The sequence below is a fragment of the Pogoniulus pusillus genome, chromosome 14 (assembly GCF_015220805.1).
Source record: "Pogoniulus pusillus isolate bPogPus1 chromosome 14, bPogPus1.pri, whole genome shotgun sequence".
NCBI classification, from domain to species: Eukaryota; Metazoa; Chordata; class Aves; order Piciformes; family Lybiidae; genus Pogoniulus; species Pogoniulus pusillus.
The window spans coordinates 20500079-20521782 of record NC_087277.1 but is presented as its reverse complement, the minus strand read 5'-3'; the positions used below and the strand labels follow the sequence as shown (position 1 = coordinate 20521782).

Here is a 21704-nt window from a genome sequence, read left to right as displayed (position 1 = left end):
TCAGCAGGGACACCTCCAACCACAGCAGGTTGCTCACAGCCCCAGCCAAGCTGGCCTGCAATGCTTCCAGGACCTCTCCCACCTCTCTGGGCATCCTGGGCCAGGCTCTGCCCACCCTGCCAGGGCAGAATTTCTCCCTCAGCTCCAGGCTCCATCTCCCTCTTCCAGTTCAAACCCAGCACCCCTGGGCCTGGCCCTGCAGGACCTGCTGGAAAGTCTCCCCCCAGCATGCCGGTACTGGGAGCCCTGTGCCTATGAACTGGTGATACTGAGGTGAGAACTGGATGCTGTCACCAGGGCTGGAAAACAGTCCCTCTCACCCAGCACCAGCCCTGCCCACTGCACTGGGCAACAAACATCTGCTGGACAGGTCCCAGCTGGAGAAGACTCCCTGGGCTGGAGCTGGAGTCCAGGCCTCACAACCCCTCCACACCCACACCAGTCCCCGGACTGGTGGCCAAGCAGCTTCCTCTGCACGTTCTCCAGTACCAGCAGCAGAGCCTGATGAGGTGGGACATTGGAACTGCAGCCAGCTCAACTCTGGAGTGTCCCCAGGTCCCTCTGCTCCAGCAGCAGGGAGGCCAAGGGCAGGAACCTGAGCTCGGGGCAGAGACCCCAGCATTGCTGCAGAGACCCAAGATGGGGACAACAACTCCAGTAGCAGGGCAGAGACCCCAGGATGAGGACAAGAACGGACATCAGGAGGAAATTCTCCCCTGGGAGGGTGGTGAGACCCTGGCCCAGGTTGCCTAGAGAGGTGGTGGAAGCCCCATCTCTAAAGACACTCAAGGTCAACCTGCTCTAGTCAGAGATGTCCCTGCTGACTGAGGGGGGTTGGACCTGCTGACCTCCGAGGGCCCTTTCCAACCCAAACCATGACACGACTCGATGGGCACGAGGATGGGCATTAGGAGGAATTCTGCACTGGGAGGGTCAGAAGAGCCTGGCTCAGGCTGCTGAGAGAGGTGGCAGATGCCTCATCTCCACCACCATCCCAGGTCAGCTTGGTTGGGGCTGGGAGCCACCTGCTTTGGTTGGAGAAGTCCTTGCTGACTGCAGCGGTTGGACCGGATGGGCTTTGAAGGTCCCTTCCCACCCAAGCCAGTCCACGGTACCACGAGTCTACAGGCACAAGGATGGGCACAAAGGTGGGCAGCAAGGTCCCAGCAGGAGCCCAGGGTGCAGCGTGGGGCAGGGCTGGAGGAGCCCCAGCAGCAGCAGAAGGTGCTAGGTAGTGGCAGGGGCCGGGGAACCGGAGCCGGCGCGAGGAGCAGATGGAAATCCAATAAAAGCTCAAAAAAACCCAGAAGCAGGAAAATTTCCACTCCCCAGGCTTTGGTTCCTTGGCTGCTCCTCGGGTCAGGTCCTGCTGCTGCTGATGTCATTCCTTCCAGAAGGAAAAAGCTCTTCCTGCCCCAGCCAGGTCCTCCACGAGCGCTCAGAGCAGCCAAAAAACCCCAGAGCTGCTCCTAAAAGGGCTTTGGGGACCCTGTTGGTGGCACCTGGTGGAGGGGAGTCTGCACCTTCTGCTCCCCACTGCCTCAGGTGGGCCTCCAGGTGTTCCTCAGCCTGACATGGGGACAGCCCCAATGCAAGGAAAGAACCCCAACCCTAGGAGTGAATCTCAAAGCCAGGAATGAATCTCAAAGCCATCAAAGAACCTCAAAGTCAGGAGAGAACCCCAAAACCAGGTGAGAACCCCAACCCCAGAAGAGAACCTTCAAGCCTACAGAGAACCCTAACCCTAGGAGTGAACCCCAAAGCCAGCAGAGACCCCCATCCCAAAGCCAGGAGCCAGCACAGGGCCGGGGTTGGGTGGGTGTTGGTGCTCCACCAGCTCCATCCCAGGCTCATTTAGCTCCAGCAGATGGAACCTTCCCATGCTGGCTGCAGAAGGAGCCTTGGGCCAGTGTCCTGGTAGCTGCTTCTGCTTCTCCTCCTCAGAGCCCCAAGGACAGGCACTGAGCCCCCAGCTGCAGGTGCAAGGATGTCACCAAACCTCCCACCTCTTTACTAGGGAGCAGGGGCATGGAGCCAGGCTTGGGAACCACTGTGTTTGTGGGAGACCTTCTGGTGGCCTTGAAGGGGGCTCCAGGAGAGCTGGGGAGGAACCTTCATCAGAAGGTGTTGTGGTGGGACCTGGGGTGCTGGGTTTGAACTGGAAGAGGGAGATGGAGCCTGGGGCTGAGGAAGCAATTCTGCCCTGGGAGGGTGGGCAGAGCCTGCTCCAGGCTGCCCAGAGAGGTGGGAGATGTCCCATGCCTGGAAGCACTTCAGGCCAGCTTGGCTGGGGCTGTGAGCAACCTGCTGTGGTTGGAGATGTCCCTGCTGACTGCAGGGGTTGGGCTGGGTGACCTTTGAAGGTCCCTTCAGCCCAACCCAGTCCATGACTTGATGAAGGTGCAGTGCCTGAGGTCTCTACATCAGCATTTAGAAGGAGACCCAAAGGGGAAGACCACTTTTGGCGATGGCACTTGACCAAAGCCTAGATGGCCCTGGCTTGGAGAGAAGATCACTGCCACAAGCACCAAAGGAACCCACTCTCCCTCCCCACCTACAGGCAGGTGTGAAAAGGCTCCTGGGCACCCTATCTTTTGACCTTTACCATTTCCAGCCAGCCAGCCTGCTCTGGGGAGCTCCCACCAGCCATCACCCCCAGTTGCCTTGAGCACAGCCCAGAAGCTTCCCCCAAGAGGTCATTTTGGGCTCAGGCTTTGATCCACGAAGCCCTGAGAGGCTCTCCTGGAGCTGCAGAGGCTGGAGAGCTCCAGATGTTCTTCTCATCGAGCCGATGGCCATGAGCCGTGGCGGCCGCGGCGCGGAAGCCGAGCCGGCTGCGTGGGGCGCGAGGCCCTCTCCTGCCATTTCCCTTCTCAACCTGAGGCCTTTTCATCTTGTCAAGGATCTCCCCCCCCTTGGTGCCTTCAACATCCTGTTGTTGTGTCCTCTCAGCCTCCACAGGACACAAATCTTCTCCTTTCACATCTCCTCAGCTGCAGATCTCCCCCCCAGGGCCACCAATTATCCCTCTCATCCATCTCTGGAGCGCCTTTGTCTTTTCAAGATGGAATAATGGAAATGGGGCATGGAGCTGCAGCTGGAGGACCTCAGCCACCTCCTCTAACCACACTTTTGGAGCTTCCCTTCTCCCCTTCCCGGCTCCTTCCCGAGGCCCAGCACAGGAGCAGTCCCTTCCCAGGGTCATTCCAAGGAATCAGCAACTCGTACAGCTTGGGAGCCCAGGAGTCATCATGGAAGGGGAAGGACAGAGAAGGGCAGCAGGAGCTGGGGAAGGGTCTGGAGACCTGGTGAGGAGCAGCTGAGGCCCCTGGGGGTGTGGAGCCTGTAGCAAAGGAGGCTGAGGGAAGAGCTTCTGGCAGTCTGCAAGTGCCTGAGAGGAGGCTGGAGCCAGGTGGGGCTGAGATCTCTTGTGCCAAGCGTTGGGCTAAGAGGAAGCAGCCTTAGGTTGCCCCAGAGGAGGCTGAGGATGGCCCTGAGGAACAATTTGTGCCACTTGAGGCTTGTGCAGTCTGGCCCAGGCTGCCCAGGGCAGTGGTGGAGTGCCCATGCCTGGAGGGGTTGGCAAGCTGTGGAGCTGAGGGCAATGGGTTGGTGGTGCCCTGGCACTGCTGGGACTCCATCAGCTTGAAGGCCTTTTCCAACCTCAGTGATTCTCTGGTATTAAAAGAGAAGGTCCAGGCAGACCTGAGGAGGACATTTTTGCCCCCTAGGGTGAGAAGAGCCTAGCTCAAGCTGCCAGAGTGGTGGCAGATGCCCCATCCCTGCAACCACCCCAGGCCAGCTTGGCTGGGGCTGTGAGCAACCTGCTGTGCCTGGAGATGTCCCTGCTGACTGCAGGGGTTGGGCTGGAGGAGCTCTGAAGGTTCCTTCCCACAGCTGAACCGCTGCGGAGATGTGGTGCTGAGAGCCACGGGGGGGTGGCGCTGAGGGCCACGGGGGGGTGGTGACCTGGCTGTGCTGGGCCAAGGGTTGACCTTCACGATCTCAAAGGTCCCTTCCAGCCCAGCTGCGGTTTGCTGGGGGCGTCCCCGCCCCTGCCGGCGTGGTGCGGAGGGCCGCGGTGGGAGGCGGTGACCTGGCCAGGCTAGGTCAGGGGCTGGCCCCCCATGATCTCCAACCCTTCCACGGCTCCTGGCCCCCTCCGGCCCGGCAGCCCGAGGAGGAGGAGAAGGGAGGGAGGTGGGCCGGGAGCCGGCGGTGGCCGCTGGCCAGCAGCCTCCATCCATTATCCCAACATCTGGAATTGTCATCGCCGGAGGAGGAAACGCCACCAAACAAAGCCCCAACTGCTTCCTCCCACCCGGGCCCCCCCATCCATCTCCTGCAGCCCGGCCGCGGGGAGCCGGCAGGCTTCGGGGGCTGACGCTGGGAGCAGCTCCCGGTGCCCAGGCTGGGCTGACCTTCTCCAGGTGCCTGCTGCAAGCCCTCAGCACCACGCCAGGAAACCACCTGGAACTGTTGTGTCTGGGCGGGCAGCGGCGCCGGGCACGGCGCCAGGGCTGGGCACGGGGCCAGCGGGATGCAGGAGCGGAGCTGGGACAGGGCACGGCTCTGGGGGGGTGGGAGGGGACAGGTGGAGATGGGCACCAGCCGTGGGGGGACACACAAAGCAGAGGTGGCACCACTCCGGGCACCGGGAGTGCCAGAAGTGGCATGGAATGAGCTGGGACAGGGCAAGTGCCAGAGGGCACTACACAGGTCTGGGACTCAGGCCTTGGCAGGACACCAGATGGCACAGGTGGCACTGGATTGAACCAGGACACCAGCAGTGCCAGGGGTGGGACACCAGATGGTCCTGGGACAGTGGCACAGAGTGGTCCCAGGACACCAGGAGTGTCAGAGGTGGCACAGGATGGTCGTGGGACACTGGTGCTAGATGGTCCTGGGACACCAGGAGTGCTGGGGTGGCACTGGATGGTCCTGGGACACTGGCCATGCCCAGCATCACCAAGCTTGCTCCTAAAGCACATCCCCCAACACAATGTCAACAAAATCACCGAGTCCAACCACCAACCCAGCACCACCAACCCACTCCTAAACCAGTGCCCCTCAGCACCACATCTACAGCATCACCGAGTCCAACCACCAACCCAGCACCACCAACGCACTCCTAAACCAGTGCCCCTCAGCACCACATCTACAGCATCACCGAGTCCAACCACCAACCCAGCACCACCAATGCACTCCTGGTCTGGAAGCAGAGCAGACACATCCCTCACAACATCAGCAGATGTGACCCTAAACATTCTGAACCGACCATGACACCAAAGTGCTCTCCTGAAGCTGGTTCAGCAGACAAGTCCTGCTCAGAACCCTTCTATCTCGAGTCACAACGTTCCCACCATGCCCACTGAAGTTCCACACTGGCCAGGAGCCCCATGTTGAGCTCTTGGGGCACTTCAGAACTCCTCCAGCAAGTCCCAGGTCTCCACCTGCCTGGTCAGGCAGCGTTTGCTGTGCTCTGGCTCCTCCTCAGATCTCACAGAGGAGACAGCCTGAAAATTCCACCCACCCAATGCCCAGGAGGCTTCTCCAAGCACTTGTCCAAGTCCTGCATGAGGCCACCAAGTTCCCCCTCAGCTGAACTGAGGTCAGAGAGAGAAGAACCAGATCCAAACGCCCCCACAGACCTTGGCAACCCCCACAGCCCGATGCTGGGGCTCTGCTGGTGGCTGCCGGCTGCGCTGATCCATTTCCCAGACCATCCAACGCTTTGCCTGCAGCCACCAAACCCTGCAGGCATCTTGCTGCTGCTCTTCCACACCTTCTCCACCCCTTCCCAACACACCAGGCCCAAAGAGGTTCCCTCTGAGACCTCACAGCACCAAACACAGCCCCACACACTGCAAGTGAAGCTCCATCACCTTTCAACCAGCTGAAGAAACCTTCTCTTGACCCTGGCTGCAGACAGAGCTTGTGGGACCTCTGGGATGGGTGGAAGGAGATCTCCCCACAGGGGAAGTGTTGTCCAGCCCAAGGTGGACTTGATATTCCTTTTAGATGCTCCAAGCAACACAGCCTCACCAAGCCTCCTCAAGAGCCCTCGCTTGGTGCCTCTGACTTTCTGTACCAGCAGTCCAGACAATGCCTTTTCAAGGACAACATTCCTTGACCACATCTCCTCCCTTCAAGACACTCAGAAGCCAACATGGAGCAGGAAAATCCATCCCCTCCATCTCATACCCACGGATGAAATGTAAGAAGATAGCAGTGGGTCCTACCTCTTCATCTGAGCTGTCTTCTTCATACTCATTCTGAGCAAGCAGAACCTCCTGATCCTTCAGCAACGAGTCGTCCTCCAAGGCTTTGCTCCTCCTGGGAGCACCTTTGGCCTGGAAGGGAAGAAAACACAGGTCAGGAAGATCCTATCAAGTGACCTTTGTGTCATGGCAACCTGAGCCTCCCCTGGGGCAACCTAAGGCTGCTTCCTCTTGGCCCAATGCTCAGCACAAGAGAGCTCAGCCCCACTTGGCTCCAGCCTCCTCTCAGGCACTTGCAGACAGACAGAAGGTCTCCCCTCAGCCTCCTTTGTTCCAGGCTCCACACCCCCAGCTCACAACTTCTCCACACCCTTCTCTCCCTCCTCCCCCAGCTCCCTTGCCCTTCTCTGGGCAGCTCCAGCCCTTCAAGCTCCTTCTTGGGAGTCAGGGCCCAAAGCTGAGCCCAGCACTCCAGGGGTGGCCTCCCCAGTGCCCCCTTCAAGGGATATCATCTGTGCTCTGCTCCTGCTGCCCAGCCTGGGGCTGCTCCAGGCCAGGCTCTTGGTGCCCTTCTTGGCCACCTGGGCACAGGCTGGCTCCTCTCCAGCCGCTGCCACCAACCCCCCAGGGCCTTTCCCTGCAGGCACTTTCCAGCCCCTCTGCCCCCAGCCTGGAGCCTTCCTGGCCTTGGTGGGAGCCAAGGGCAGGAGCCAGCACTTGGCCTTGGTCAACCTCCTCCCTTTGGGCACACCCAGCCAGCCTCGCCAAGTCCCTCTGGAGAGCCTCAAAACCTCTGGAGAGCCCTCCTGCCCCATGACAGCCTTGCAGGTTCCTCAAGGGGGCTTTAAGTCCTTCCTCAGACACAAGCTGGGAGCTCAAACCTCTCTGGAGAACCTCAGACCCCTCTGGAGAACCCTCAAAGCCAACTGGAGACCCCCAAACTTATCTGGAGAACTGCAACCCGCCCTGGACAACCTTCCTGCCCATGGCAACCCTGGGGGCACCTGGAGGGGGGAGGATTCAGTTTCCCCCCCAGCCAGGAGCTGGGAGTTCAGCTGTGCAGTGTCTCACTGCATGGGCTCCTTCCCTGGCAAAAACAAATCTCCTTCTGGAGAAAAAGGGGGCAGGAGGAGAAGGGAAGGAGAAGAAGAAGAGGGGGCTGGGGGGAGGACAACTTGGTTCAATCTGGGGGGAGGTTTACAGGAGGATTTGGGGAATGAAATGGGAAAAGCAGCTCCAGCAAGGTCCCCTCCTGGGAGCAGTAAAGTCCACACGGTGTGTGATCACCTTCTGCAGCCGGTGGGGAAGGAGGTGGGAGAGGGGAAGGAGGTGGGACAGGGAGGGGGGGGATGGAAAATCCCAAGCCACCAGGGGGATGAGGTTACTCCAAAAACAAAGGGATATTAAAAATTGGGGAAGAAAAGGGGGAAAAAAAGCTTGCAGATAAGTTTTTTTCCAGGTTTTTGGCTCTCTGATGTCGCTGGAGTTGAGTTTCCACCTTTCCCTCATTCCTTCCCCCTCCTTCTCTTCTCCTTCCTCCTCCTTCTCTCTCCTCTCTGCCACGATGAGGATCCTGCCTCATAAATCCCCGAGCTGCTGGAGCTACCAGCTGCTGGTGTCCTCAGGAAGTGGTATGGAGATGTTCCAGCACCTCCAGCTGACGCTCAGCAAGCCATGATCTCACCCAACATCTCAGCCAGGAGATCCAACTTGGTTGGCACAGCTGAAGACCAGAGCCCAGGGTGGCCATCGGAAGGCTTGGGAGGAAAATGGGAGTCTCAGGAACCAGTCAGCTCCTGGGATTTGCTCTGGGACATGGCACAAGGACCTCAGCCAGGGCATCTAACCTGGTTGGAACATGTGCAGATCAGACCCCAGCACGGCCTGATCTGGGAGAAAAATGGAGACCCAGGAGTGGCTACCAGCTGCTGGTGGCCACAGGGAGTGGCATGAAGAAGCTCCAGCATCTCCAGCTGATGCTCAGCATCTCAAATCCTCATGGTTTGGGAGGAGAATGGAGGTTTGCACATGCCAGGATCTCATCCAGGAGATCCACCCTGGCTGGCAGGTCTGCAGACCAGACCCCAGCATGGCCTGCAACAGGTTCAAACCCTTTGGGCTCGGAGCAACCTGCTTTGTGGTTTGGGTTGAAGAGACTTTCAAAGGTCACCCAGCCCAACCCCTGCAGTCAGCAGGGACATCTCCAACCACAGCAGGTTGCTCACAGCCCCAGCCAAGCTAGCCTGCAATGCTTCCAGGCATGGGACCTCTCCAACCTCTCTGGGCAGCCTGGAGCAGGCTCTGCCCACCCTCCCAGGGCAGAATCTCCTCCTCAGCTCCCGGCTCCATCTCCCACTTCCAGTTCAAACTCCAGTTCAAACCCAGCACCCCAGGTCCCACCACAGCACCTCCTGATGAAGGTCCTTCCACAGCTCTCCTGGAACCCCCTCAAAGTCCTGCAAGGTCACCAGAAGGTCTCCCTGGAGCCTTCTCTTCCCCAGACTGAACAACCTCAAGTGTTTCAGCCTGGCCTCAGAGCAAAGGGCTTCCAGCCCTCCCATCACTGCTGGGCACTGCTCTGGCCCCACTCCTCCAGGTTCATATCTTCCAGCTGAGGACTCCAGAGCTGGACCTCAGGTGGGATTGATCCAGAATGGAGCAGGGGGGGCAGAATCCAGCATCCCTCAGTCCTGGTGCTGCCTGGCAGGGAGCTTCTCCAAGAGGTGATGACTATGATTCCAGCATTCAAGCTCTCCAGGTGCAATCTGGAGTGGTGGGACTGTGCACTCCAGGGGAGTGGTTGGACTTGATGACCTCAAAAGTCTCCTCCAACCTCACCAGCTCTAGGATTCTCTGATCCCTGTGGGAAGGGAAGAGTTAAGTCCCTTCCTTGATGCCTCTTTGATGCCCCCAGGACATTCCCTACTGGGTCAGCACCAGAGCAGCTCTGAAGGATTTTCCTGGATTAGAGAAGGAGAAAATCCAACCTTTTCAACCCCTAAGTTGGAGAGTTGGCCACCAAGATGTTCCCTGGGGCCTCCATGGAGCAGAGCCGGCCAGCTCTGGAGCTGCCAAGGAAGCAGGAGCAGCTTGTGGACCTCTGGAAGTCATTAGGAGGAAATCCAAGCCAGCAAGGACAACCTAATGTTTAGAGAGCCCCACGGAGCTCCAGGAGCTGCTGACAGGCAGCTGGTGGGAGATGGTGACCTTTCTGGCTCGTGCAGCCCCTCAAGGAGCTGGGACAACACAACTCAGCTCAGCAGCTTCCTGCTCCAGCAGGATTCACACCTTCTGCATGGGCTGAGGAACAGGCGCAGGGTCAGAGCTGAGTGCCGCTAGCTTCTGCAGGACAGAGGGCTGGGATCCTCCTGGGGGGAGGCACCAGAGGGCTGGGATCCTCCTGGGGGGGAGGCACCAGAGGGCTGGGATCACAGAATTACAGGATGGGCTGGGTGGAAAGAGACCTCCAAGCTCATGGAGTCCAACCCAGCACTGCCAGGGCACCACCAAACCTCAGCACCACAGCTTGGAAACCCCTCCAGGCATGGGGACTCCACCACTGCCCTGGGCAGCCTGGGCCAGGCCTGAACAAGCCTCAAAAGGCACAAATTGTTCCTCAGGGCCAATATCAACCTTCCCTGGGGCAATGTGAGGCCAATTCCTCTTGGCCCAGAGCTTGGCACAAGAGATCTCAGCCCCACCTGGCTCCAGCCTCCTCTCACACACTGGCAGGCAGCCAGAAGGTCTTCCCTCAGCCTTCTTTGTTCCAGGCTCCACATCCCTAGGGCCCTCAGCTGCTCTTAACAGCTTCTCCACACCCTTCTTCTTCTCCAGACCCTCCTCCATCTCTCTTGCCCTACTCTGGACACCTTCAATCCCTCAAGCTCCTTCTTGGAGTCAAGGCCCAAAGATCAGCCCAGCACTCCAGGAGTGGCCTCCCCAGTGCCCCACTCCAGGGGCACCATCCCTGCCCTGTTCCTGCTGCCCAGCCTGAGGCTGCTCCAGGCCAGGCTGCTGGTGCCCTTCTCGGCCACCTGGGCACACGCTGGCTCCTCCCCAGCTCTCCTACATCCCCAGGCTCGCTGGGCTGAGGGACACCTTGGCTGTGCTGGTGAAGCAGCTGAGCTGCTTCTCTCCTCTCTGGTGCTTCTCCCTGCAGCACCTGGGCCCCTGGACCAAGTCAAGCAAGGAGCAGGAGCAGCGGTGGAGGTCAGCGCAGCCTTGCTGGACTTCTACCTGAGCAAGCTCAACGTCAGCGTGAGTCAGCCTGGGCCTCGGGGGCTGTGTCACCCCAGCACCCCCAGGTCTCTCAGCTGCTTCTCACAGGTTCTCCAGACCCTTCTCCTTCTTCTCCAGACCCTTCTTTGGCTCACTTGCCCTTCTCTGGACACCCACAGACCTCCAAGGTCCTTCTTGGAGTCATCTCAGTGAGTCCTCCTCCTGGCTCCTCTGTTCCAACCTCATAAGAGCAGCCTCATGGAGAGTACAGCAGATGAGGCTGCAGGATGCTAACACATATAGGGACTGGGGACAGAGACCTGGGGGGCACCAGGAACCGGGACACTGGGGAAGCAGGGACAGACACCTGGGTCACAAACTCCCACACCCCAAACCAGTGTTTCCCAGTACTCCCCCAGTTCAGGCATGGGTGGAGCGGTGTTGGCGCCTTACCTGAGTCTGGGGAGACTCGGTGCCACTGGAGCCTTCCTCTTCCTCCTCCTCCTCAGAGCTGTCACTGCCTGAGTCCTCCAGCCCTGAGTAGACACTCTCCTCACTTTCGTCCTCCTCACTGTCCCATGGCTCCTCCTTGCTCTTCCCAGTGGGATGCTTCCCAGTGGGACTCAGCTGGAAGGGAACCAGGAATGGGGGTATCAGGATGCTGCTGGCAGCTCACCGAGGGACTGCACAACCCAGTACGGCCCAGGTTAAGTGCCCCAGCACTGACAGGGACCCACTGGGACAGAGATGGGTCACACTGGGAACAGACTGCACCCCAACAGAAACAGACTGGGGCCTACTTGGACGAGACAGGGCCCCAGTGGGACCTGACTGGCCACCATCAGAATCACCTTGGACCACAACAGGACCAGATAGGGCACTACTGAGAGTAGACTGGACATGATCAGAACCAGGTTGGACCACAACAGAGCCAGACTGGGCCCCACTGGGAACAGACTAGGTCCTTTATGGCCTAGGCTGAACCCCACAGCACTGCCAGGGCCCTACTGGGACAGAGATGAGCCCCACTGGGACCAGACTGAACTGTTCTGGACCCCAACAAGAACAGAATGGTCTCTGTATGGTCCTGGCTGAACCCCACTGCGCTGTCAGGGCCCCGTAAGAACCTGGCTGGACCCCAATGGGACCAGATGGGGCTGTACTAGGGCTGACCCAGGCTCTCCAAGAACCACTCCGGCCCCCGCTGGGACCTAACTGGAATGAAACTGGGCCCCGCAGAGACTGCACCGGCACCGCTCTAGGCGCGCTGGGGTCAGCGTGCGGCCAGAGCGGGCGCTACCGAAGCGGAGGCAGGCTCAGGGAGCCGCTCCGGAGCGCCCCGGGCCCACCCCGGGCCGGGCCAGGCCCCCCCGCCCCGCGCGTCCCCATGGCAACGCCGCGCGCCCACCTGCTCCATGGCTCCGGCCGCGTGCGCCGCCGCCGCCCACGTGACCCGGCGGGGCCGGAGGCCGCGGCAAGCCCCGCCCCCTCCGCCAGCGGCCTCTGCCGCCTCGCCCGCTCCGGGCCGCCCGCAGGCGCCGCTGCCGGGACAGCGGGGATGCGCGAGGGGAGCGGGCTCGGTGCCGCGGCTCCGGGAGCGGTAACGCGGAGAGGCAGTCCGAGCGCGGCGCTACCGAGCTGCGCATGCGTCAGGGCCGCAGGAGCGGGCGCGGATTGGTCACCCGCCTGACCCCGCCCCCGGCCACGCCCCCGCCCGCACGGCGCATGCGTGTGCGCCCCGGCCGGGCTGGGGGCAGCGCATGCGTACTGCGGTCGGTGGAGCTGCCGGGGGCAATGCGCATGCGCTTAGCCATTGCCCGGGCGTGGGCGTGGCCAGGCGCGCAGCGCGCCCAATCGGAAGCAGGGGGCGGGCTCCCGGGCGGGCAGGGGGCGTGCCCCGCGCATGCGCGCCGCGGCGCCGCGCCGGGGGGCTGGTCCCGGAGGCGGCCCAAGATGGCGGCGGCCATGCTGGGCCCTGGGGGTTGCAGTGCGCAGGCAGCGGCCCGGCCCCGCCGCCGCGCTCACCGCCGGCACTGAGCCCTTCGCCGGCCGCCGCCCCGCGCCCCCCAAGCCGCGGCGGTCGCTGGAGGGGGAGAGGGTGGGCACCGTCGTGCCGCGGCCCTGCCCCGGCGCGGGGAGGCCTGAGGGCTGGAGCGGCGGCCGCAGGCGCCATGGAGGGGCCCGGAGCGGCGGCGGTGGGCGCTAACCCCGGGGGCAGCAACGTGCCCGCCTTCCTCGCCAAGCTGTGGACCCTGGTGGAGGACCCGGACACCGACTCGCTGATCTGCTGGAGCCCGGTGAGTGCCGCTGGGGGGGATGAGGCCGCCGCGGCCGCGGGGTCTGGGTGCCCGCTGCGGCTGGCCGGCCCCGGGGCCCCGGCTCGGGCTCCTCCCGGTGTGTCACAACAGCACGGCAGGTTCCTGTCACTCCCCGGGCCTCACCGGTCCTTGTTGCCGCTCCTAATTAGAGGTGTTGCCTCTGCTCCGAGCGTTTATCCCGCCCCGGTCCCTCATTGCCCGGTGCCGCAGTCCCCCCGGGGCAGAGTGAGCCATCTCGGGCTCCGGAGGGACAAAAACAGCGTCTGCAGGCTCCGCTGGCAGCGGCCGTGGCAGAGGAGCGGAGCTGCGCCGCTGGAGCCCCGGCGCTGTGTCCCTGCTGTGGTTCTGCGGTGAGGAACTGCTCTGTGGTTGCCTCAGGTGCTTCAGCAGCCTCCTGCCTGCCTCTCCCAGCCGTTCTGAGGGGTCCATGGTTGTTTATGGAACCAAAACCTCCCAGATCTAAATGCCCGAGGCTGCTTTTTGGTGGTAGCAGCAGTCAAAGGCAGGAAGATTTTGTGCTGTTTGGTTCCTCACCTGGCAAAGAGTTGGGTGGAAATCTCTCACTGGGAGGCCTTGAGTAGAGCTTTAGTAGAGGCTTGGACATGGTGTCCCGCAGCACCCTCCTGGAGAAACCCCTCTCTCGGGTGGGTGGGAGGTGCCCTGGGTTAAGAACCGGCCCAAAGAGGGGCAGGGAATGGAGTGAGGTCCCCGCTGGTGGCCGGACACAGCTGGTGTCCCCTGGGCTCAGCACTGGGGACAGCTCTCTTTGATCTCTTCATCCGCGAGGGTGAGGGGATGGAAGCAGCTTCAGGAGGTTTGGGAACGCTGTGAGCTGAGGGCAGTGCTGAGCTGCTGCAGAGTGTGAAGGGTCGGGGGAGGCATTTGAGGCTCTCCAGAGGAGTGTGGAGTTCTCTGGGGGGACCTGGCCAGGCTGCCTGAGAGAGCCCAATGGGAGGAGGTTGACCAAGGCCAACTGCTGGCTCCTGCCCTTGGCTCCCACCAAGGTCAGGAAGGCTCTAGGCTGGGGCAGAGCAGCTGGAAAGTGCCTACTGGGGTGGGGTTGGTGGCAGTGGCTGGAGAGCAGCCAGCATGTGCCCAGGTGGCTGAGAAGGCAACCAACAACCTGGCCTGGAGCAGCCCCAGGCTGGGCAGCAGGAGCAGGGCAAGGATGGTGTCCTTAGAGTGGGGACACTGAGGAGGCCACCCCTGGAGTGCTGGGCTCAGCTTTGGGCTCCCTGACTCCCAAGAAGGAGCTTGAGGGGCTGGAGGTGTCCAGAGAAGGACAAAGGAGCTGGGGGAGGGCCTGGAGAAGGGTGTGGAGAGGTTGTGAGGAGCAGCTGAGGGCCCTGGGGGTGTGGGAGCAAAGGAGGCTGAGGGAGAGCTTCTGGCTGCCTGCAAGTGCCCGAGAGGAGGCTGGAGCCAGCTGGGGCCGAGGCCTCTCGTGCTGGGAGTTGGGCCAATTGGAGCTGGCCTCAAACTGTGTCACTTGCCCCTAAACTCAGCCTGTGAGGATGTCTCAGCAGCACTCCAAGGTACCCAGCCTTGCCTGGCAGACACATTTGGATCCTCTTTGGCTGCTGGGGCAAGGGAGGCGATGGCTGGTGGGTGGTGGCTTGCAGAGCGAGGAGCTGGGTGCTGTCATCTTCATGGCCAGAGAGATAAGCAGAGAGGGGAGTTACTGATAACAGCCATCAGCAGAGCTTCAGGAAAACATTCCCAGCTCCTGCTTTGATTCTGGCCCTCATCAGCCTTCTCCTTTCATCATCTCCAACTCCTCTGAGCTCCTTAGCCCCGTCTGAGGGCAAGCCCCAGGAGGAGGAACCTTCTCACGCTCACCAGAGTCTTCTTTCTGCTCCAGCACAGTTTTGGTGGTCAGTGCCTGATCTATGGTGAGGTGAGAGAGGATCACAAGGGGGTTTAGTGTGGGAAAGGTCTCCAGGCTCAGAGTCCAACCACTGCCCCAGCACTGCCAGGGCATCACCTCTGCTGAAGATCAGCATGGGGCGGAGGCCTTGCTGCTCATCTGTGCTGGCTTTGCAACTCAGTGTGCTCACTTGGAGTGCTGGGCTCAGCTTTGGGCCCCTGACTCGCAAGAAGGAGCTTGAGGGGCTGGAGGTGACCAGAGGAGGGCAAAGGATTTGGAGAAGGGCCTTGAGAAGAAGGAGAAGGGTGTGGAGAAGTTGTGGAGCAAAAAAGGCTGAGAGGAGACCTTCTGGATGTCTGCAAGTGCCTGAGAGGAGGCTGGAGACAGCTGGGGATGAGATCTCCTGTGCCAAGCATTGGGCCAAGAGGAATCAGCCTTAGGTTGCCCCAGAGGAGGTTGAGGTTGGCCTTGAGGAGCAATTTGTGCCCCTTGAGGCTTGTGCAGGCCTGGCCCAGGCCCAGGTAGTGGAGTTCCCATCCTTGCAGGGGTGTGCAAGGCATGGAGCGGTGGTGCTGAGGGCCATGGGTTGGTGGTGCCCTGGCACTGCTGAGGCAGTGGCTGGACTCCATCAGTTTGAAGGTCTTCTCCAGCCTTCACGACTGCCTGATTCTGTTCCATGATTCAGTAACCAGCAGGTGGACTTTGTTCTCCCGGGCAAGAAGCTGGGATTTAGCTCCTGTGCTTCCAAGTGCACCCTGGAGCAGGAGGATGCCATCCAGGTCCTCCTGGGAGCTTTACACTGCTCAGAGGGGTGCAGCTTCAGACAGACCCCACAGGCTCCATTCCTAGCTGCCCCTGGGGGACTCCAGGAGGTGCACGTTGCTGGTTGCCCCCCCAGCAAGGTGGAGGTTCCCTTGGTGAGGCCAGGGGGCGGCGCTGATGGTCTGCTCTTGTGTGCTTCCTCGCCAGAGCGGGAGCAGCTTCCACGTCTTTGACCAAGGCCAGTTTGCCAAGGAGGTTCTCCCCAAGTACTTCAAGCACAGCAACATGGCCAGCTTCGTGCGGCAGCTCAACATGTGTGAGTACCTGCTGGGCCCCCGCGCAGCCTCCGCGGGCAGAGCTGCCTCTGGGCTGGGGACGTCTGACAGCTGGGCCAGGCTTGGGTCCTGGGGACTGGCTAATGCTTGGCTGGAGGGAGCAGCACCTTCTGAATCTGGAAGCTTCTGCTGGAGAGCTTCAGGCTCCTGCACTTCTCTCAGGCCATCTGGGTGAGCCCAATGGGGTGAGGTTGACCAAGGCCAAGTGCTGGCTCCTTCCCTTGAGTCCCACCAAGGCCAGGAAGGCTCCAGGCTGGGGGCAGAGGGACTGGAAAGTGCCTGGTGGGAAGGGCCCTGGGGGAGTTGGTAGCAGCAGCTGGAGAGGAGCCAGCCTGTGCCCAGGTGGGCAAGAACACCACCAAGAGCCTGGCCTGGAGCAGGCCCAGGCTGGCCAGCAGCAGCAGGGCAGGGATGGTCCTCCTGGACTGGGGGCACTGGGGAGGCCACACCAGGGGTGCTGGGCTTAGCTTTGGAGCCTGACTCCAAGAAGGAGCTTGAAGGGCTGGAGGTGTCCAGAGAAGGGCAAGGGAGCTGGGGAAGGGTCTGGAAAAGGAGAAGGATCTGGAGGAGTTGTAAGGAGCACCTGAAGGAGCTGGGGGTGTGGAGCCTGCAGCAGAGGAGGCTGAAGGGAGAGCTTCTGACTGCCTGCAAGTGCCAGAGAGGAGGCTGGAGCCAGCTGGGGCTTGCTTGTGCCGAGCATTGGGCCAAGAGGAGTTGGCCTCAGGTTGCCCCAGGGGAGGTTGAGGTTGGCCCTAAGGAACAATTTGTGCCCCTTGAGGCATGTGCAGGCCTGGCCCAGGCTGCCCAGGGCAGTGGGGGAGTGCCCATGCCTGGAGGGGCGTGCAGACCTTGGAGCTGTGGTGCTGAGGGCCATGGGTTGGTGGTGCCCTGGCACTGCTGGCACTCCATCAGCTTCAGGAGCTCTCCCATCCCATCCTGCACTGTTTTTTTTCCCCTCAGTCTCTGGAACTTTTCACCCTCTACCTTTGACATTTCTCTGCCTCCATCCTTCCACCCCCGACGCTTCTCTGCCACTCCACCTCTTGCAGTGTCTCCCCCCTCTCCCCCTGGGCTCTCCTGGCCCTGGCAGGCTGCCCACTGGTGGGATCACTCCCTGCTGGCAGCCGGCTCGGGGCTCTCGGGTGGGGATTATCCCTCAGACGTTGCTTCACGGCGTCTGCTCTGCTTCCTGCCGCGCTTCCTGCGATAGGCAGCGGCAGAGAGGCTGCTCTCGGCCCCCAGCCCCTCAGCTCCAGCTGGGATTAAGGCTCCAGATGTGCCTGTCAGGAGCCATTCCCACCTCGGGATCCCTGCCTTCCACCGCTGCCGCCCAGGGGCGCCTCCTCTGCTGTGGGGCCTTCTGATGAAGGAGAGGAGCTCACCCCTCACTGCCTCGGCCTGGCTGATGTCACCACCAGAAGGTGGCATTTCTCCAGGAAGCTTCTGGGGGTTTTACCTCCAGCTGTGGGCTGAGCAGTGACACCCAACCCCCCCCTCCCCTGCCCGAGTCATCCCAGCCCCAGCTCCCAGCGCTTTGATCTCCTCCCAGGGGCTTCTAGGGAGACTTGAAGGCATCTGAAAGTGTTGGAGCAGAGCTTCTGCCTGAACTCAGCACCCCCTGTCCCTCCTCTTCCCTCATTTCCCTCCCGGTGTGTGTGTCCCCTCACCTGGTGTCCTCTCAACCCTCTCCCTCCTCATGTCTCTGTCCCCCCACCACTATCCCTCTTGATCACTCCTATTCCTTCTTGTCCCCTCTTTCCCTTCTGCCCCCCACTGCATCCTTCCTTGCCCACCTGCCCGTTGGGTTGCCCGCCTCCCCCTTGCCTGCCTGCCCCTTGCCCCCCTGCCCGTCAGGTCGGTCACCTGCCCATCGGGTTGGCTGCCTCCCCCTTGCCTGCCCCTTGCCCGCCTGCCCATCGGGTTGGCTGCCTCCCCCTTGCCTGCCCCTTGCCCGCCTGCCCTTCTTTTTCACCGGGTGGGCCAGGCCCTGGTGGCTGGAGAAGACTTCTGCAGCAGCCCTTGCAGAGAGGCCACCCTGAGGCTTTGAGGAGCAGGTTCTGGTCCCGCACCTCGCTTCTGGAGTGAGGTCTGTCAGGAGGCAGCAGGGCAGGGCTGGAGCTCTGAGTGCTGGGGCAGAGAAGGGTCGCTGGTGGTGGCTTCTCCTGTCTGCAGCAGGGGCTCAGGGTGCTGAGCTCTTCTCCCCTGTGCCTTGCAGACGGCTTCCGGAAGGTTGTGCACATCGAGCAGGGGGGGCTGGTGAAGCCGGAGAAGGACGACACGGAGTTCCAGCACCCCTACTTCATCCGAGGCCAGGAGCATCTGCTGGAGAACATCAAGAGGAAAGTGACCAGCGTAAGTGCCCGCAGCACTGCTGCTCTGCACAGAGCCCTGCAGGGCAGGCGGCTGAGCTCAGAGCTGCCGCAGCGGTGCCTCCTGGCTGGCAGCGATCCTGGCACCAACGGTGCTGCCATCCTGCTCAGCGGGTCCTTGGTGCCAGGGCCTCTTTGGTCATGAGGCAGCTTCTCCATTAAGTTGGTTAGGACACTGCTTGAGACTCCTCTAGCAGCATCAGAAGGACCCAGTTGAGGCTCTGACCTTGCAAACCAAACCACTTCTGAGTTCAGCAGGGGGTCTTGCTGTGGTTCTCTGCACAAGTGGATTCTGCTTGAGTTTTGCCCTGCTCTGGGCTCTGAAGATGCACAAGAGCAGTTGACATTGTAGGAGGTTAGACCCAGGTGAGGTTGGTCTCTTCTTCCAAGGAAGAAGTGACAGGATAAGAGGAACCAGCCTCAGGTTTGGGCCTCTGACTCCAAGAAGGAGCTTGAGGGGCTGGAGGTGTCCAGAGAAGGGCAACAAAGCCTGGAAAGGGTCTGGAGAAGTTGTGAGGAGCATTTGAGGGACCTGGGCTTGTTGAGCCTGGAGTAGAGGAGGTTGGAGGGAGACTTTCTGGCTCTCTGGAAGTCCCTGAGAGGAGGTTGGGATAAGGGTTGGGGTCTTCTTCCAGAAAAAATGACCTCTAATTGCCCCACAGGCAATTCAGGTTGGGCATGGGAAACATTTCCTCCCTCTTGAGGCTGGTCCAGGCCTGGCCTAGGCTGCCCAGGGCCATGGAGCATCCATGGAGTCATGGAAATGACCCTCAAAGGTCATCTTGTCCAACCCCCCTGCAGTTAGCAGTGACATTGCCAATCAGATCAGGTTGCTCAGGGCCCTGTCAAGTTGGACCTGGAATGTCTCCAGGGGTGGATCCTCCATCAGCTTTCTGGGCAAGCTGTTCCTGTGATCCACCACCCAGCCCTGGAGGGGTTTCAAAGCTTGGAGCTGTTGTGCTGAGGGCCATGGTTTGGTGGTGCCCTGGCACTGCTAGGGCACTGCTTGGACTCCACCAGCTTGAAGGTTTCTTCCAACCCAACCCCTTCCATGCTTCTGTACCAAGAAGAAGTTTGGCAGAAACAAACAGCTCCTTGCATGGCTTCACTTCCCCCTGAGCACTCCTTTCTGACCCCAAAAGGTTCGTTTTCAGGCTGTGCCCCAATTGGAAGTTCCCCAAACATCAGACCCCCTGCAGAGAAGGGTCTTGGGTAGCCCTCCTGGGCGCGCCCCGGGCTGCTGCGGGGAGCAGGCAGGAGCGGCTGCAGGCAGGAGCGGCTGCAGGCAGCATCACCAAGCTCTCCTCTGCTGCTCCCCAGGTGTCCAGCATCAAGAACGAGGACATCAAGGTGCGGCAGGACAACGTCACCAAGCTCCTGACCGACATCCAGGTGATGAAGGGCAAGCAGGAGAGCATGGACTCCAAGCTGATCGCCATGAAGCAGTACGTGCGGGGAGCGGGACGGGGGCCACGGGCAGGGGCTTTGCCCACTCATCCCTTCCACCACCACCTTGGCTTTGGGTCCTCCTCTGGGAGGTGTTTGGTTGCTACTTGCTCTCTTCTGGTTGCCTCAGGAGCACAAGTTGGGTGTGAAGCACTTGGCACTAGAATTTGGGTGGTACAGGGACCTTTTGGGCATTAAAAGCTGGTAGGACATGCGGGGGCTTTGCCCACTGACCCCTTCCATCACCACCTTGTCTTTAGGTCCTCCTCTGGGAGGTGGTTGGTTGGTTGCCACTTGCTCTCTTCTGGTTGCATCAGGAGCACAGGTCGGGTGTGAAGCACTTGGCACAGGATTTGGGTGGTACAGGGACCTTGTGAGGGCCATCAGTGACCTGGTGTTGCAGCAGCCAACCCCAGGTGTGGTGGGAAGCTCCTTTGGCTCACAGCTCTGCTTGGAGGTGTTGGTGGTAAGACTGGAGGAGGACTTCAGAAAGGTTCTTCCATGCTGTGGTGGTGCCAACCTGAGCTTCTGATGCTCAGTGTTGAGATTCTGCTTTGGGACTGTTTTCAACTCCTGTAAAAGCACAGTGATGGTGTCATGGCATCTACTGCTCCAGAGACTTCAAGTCACTGGCAATGACTTCTGCTGTCCTTCTGCTCTGCTGTTGTCATCTTCTTCCTCAAGTCTCTTGAATTCTTCCTTGCACCTGGTTAAATTCTCACCCTGTTGGGCTGGGACCCGAAATGGGAGATGCTGACATCTTCCTTGCCTTCAGAGATGATCAGAGCATGGCTGCTCACCCTGACAGGACATTTTCCCCATGATCACCAAATCCCAGCATGGTGGGGTGGGAAAAGACCTCTGGAGCTCACCCAGAGCAGCCCCCTGCTCCAGCAGGGTCACCCACAGCAGGTGCCCAGCATCCCAGTGCCCAGCTGCCTGTGCAAGCTCTGCAGACAAGGAGACTCCACAGCCTCTCTGCACAGCCTGCTCCAGGCCTTGCAACCCTCCAAGCCAAGAGGCTGCTCCTGGCTCCCAGTTCATGCCTGGTGCCCCTTGGCCTGTCCCTGGGCCCCACTGGGAAGAGTCTGGCCCCAGCCTCTTGCCCCACACCCTGCAGATGTGAGAAGATCCCCTCTGAGTCCTCTCCTGCCCAGGCTAAGCAGCCCCAGGCCCCTCAGCCTTCCCTGCTCAGAGTCTTCTCAGCAGCTTCCCAGCCTGCCCTGGGCTCTCTGCAGCAGCTCCCAGGCTGTGCTGAAGTGTGGAGCCAGCACTGGCCTCAGCTCTGCAGCTGTGGCCTGAGCAGGGCAGAGCAGAGGGGCAGGAGAGCCTCCCTTGGCCTGCTGGCCACACTCTGCTCAGTGTCCTTAGGAGACCCTTGGCCTTCTTGGCCCCGGGGTTCACCTTTTCATGTCTGTGGCAGTTGCAGTCCTGGCCCAGGTTTCTAGGTGAGGTGACTGTGCTCCAACCCCTATCTGAAGGACCAGAAGCCTTCACCAGTGCATTGAGAAGAGTGAAAAGGTCTCTGGGCAGGGTTCTGGCCTCACCATTGGCTGTCTCTCAATCATATATTAGCATAAATTAGCATAAATTGGCTTTCTTCATCACAGACTCTCCGGAGACCACTAGATGGAGTCCCTGCAGCAGCTCTTGCAGCTCCACCAAGAGCAGAGACCCATCCAGCCCTCTCCGTGCAGCCAAGCTGCCCTCTTCCTGCTCCCCCCAGTAGGACACCTCTGGACCAGTGCTTTTAACTTCCTGGAAGGTCCTGGGAGGACTTCTGGGAACTCTGAGTGTGGGGGAACAGCTTCACAGAAGCTGCTCATCCCCAGGGTGATGCCTGGAAATGGTTCAGTCCCGAGTGAGCCTGAAAACCCAACTGGCCTTGGCCACAGCAGCTTCCAAACCACACCTGGGCTCTGATCAGCACCACACAGGAGCTGCTCCTCTGGCCAGAAAAGGTCCAGTGAAAGGAGCTGGGGGACTGGTGAGTGGGGCTGGTTCAGGAGTGGCTTAATGGGACCAAGTCCCACCCTGACCAGCTGAGACACATGCTGTGGGTTGAAACACCCAACTGCAACCTCTGCATGTCACAGTGACCTCCCCTGTGCTGGGTTTGCTCTGCTGTTCCTGGCTGCTTCTACACCCCTCACCAGGACAGGGATGGTCCT

General features: G+C 60.7%; 2 protein-coding genes across 3 annotated transcripts in view; one reads left to right on the top strand and one right to left on the bottom strand.

Annotated features, from left to right (window-relative positions):
* Positions 1 to 12059, bottom strand: part of BOP1 (BOP1 ribosomal biogenesis factor) — a 43762-nt gene extending 31703 nt beyond the window's left edge. Inside the window, exons 1-3 of the mRNA XM_064154492.1 lie at positions 11848 to 12059; positions 10893 to 11066; positions 6243 to 6353 (exon numbers count right to left, since the gene is read on the bottom strand). Coding sequence (XP_064010562.1) covers positions 6243 to 6353; positions 10893 to 11066; positions 11848 to 11856 — 294 coding nt within the window. The 5' untranslated portion in view covers positions 11857 to 12059. The remainder of the gene's footprint in view (positions 1 to 6242; positions 6354 to 10892; positions 11067 to 11847) is intronic.
* Positions 12060 to 12382: 323 nt separating this feature from the next.
* Positions 12383 to 21704, top strand: part of HSF1 (heat shock transcription factor 1) — a 35300-nt gene continuing 25978 nt past the window's right edge. For both annotated transcript variants that reach the window (XM_064154481.1, XM_064154480.1), the window contains exons 1-4: positions 12383 to 12736; positions 15591 to 15699; positions 17934 to 18070; positions 19408 to 19532. In XM_064154481.1, coding sequence (XP_064010551.1) covers positions 12611 to 12736; positions 15591 to 15699; positions 17934 to 18070; positions 19408 to 19532 — 497 coding nt within the window. In that variant the 5' untranslated portion in view covers positions 12383 to 12610. The remainder of the gene's footprint in view (positions 12737 to 15590; positions 15700 to 17933; positions 18071 to 19407; positions 19533 to 21704) is intronic.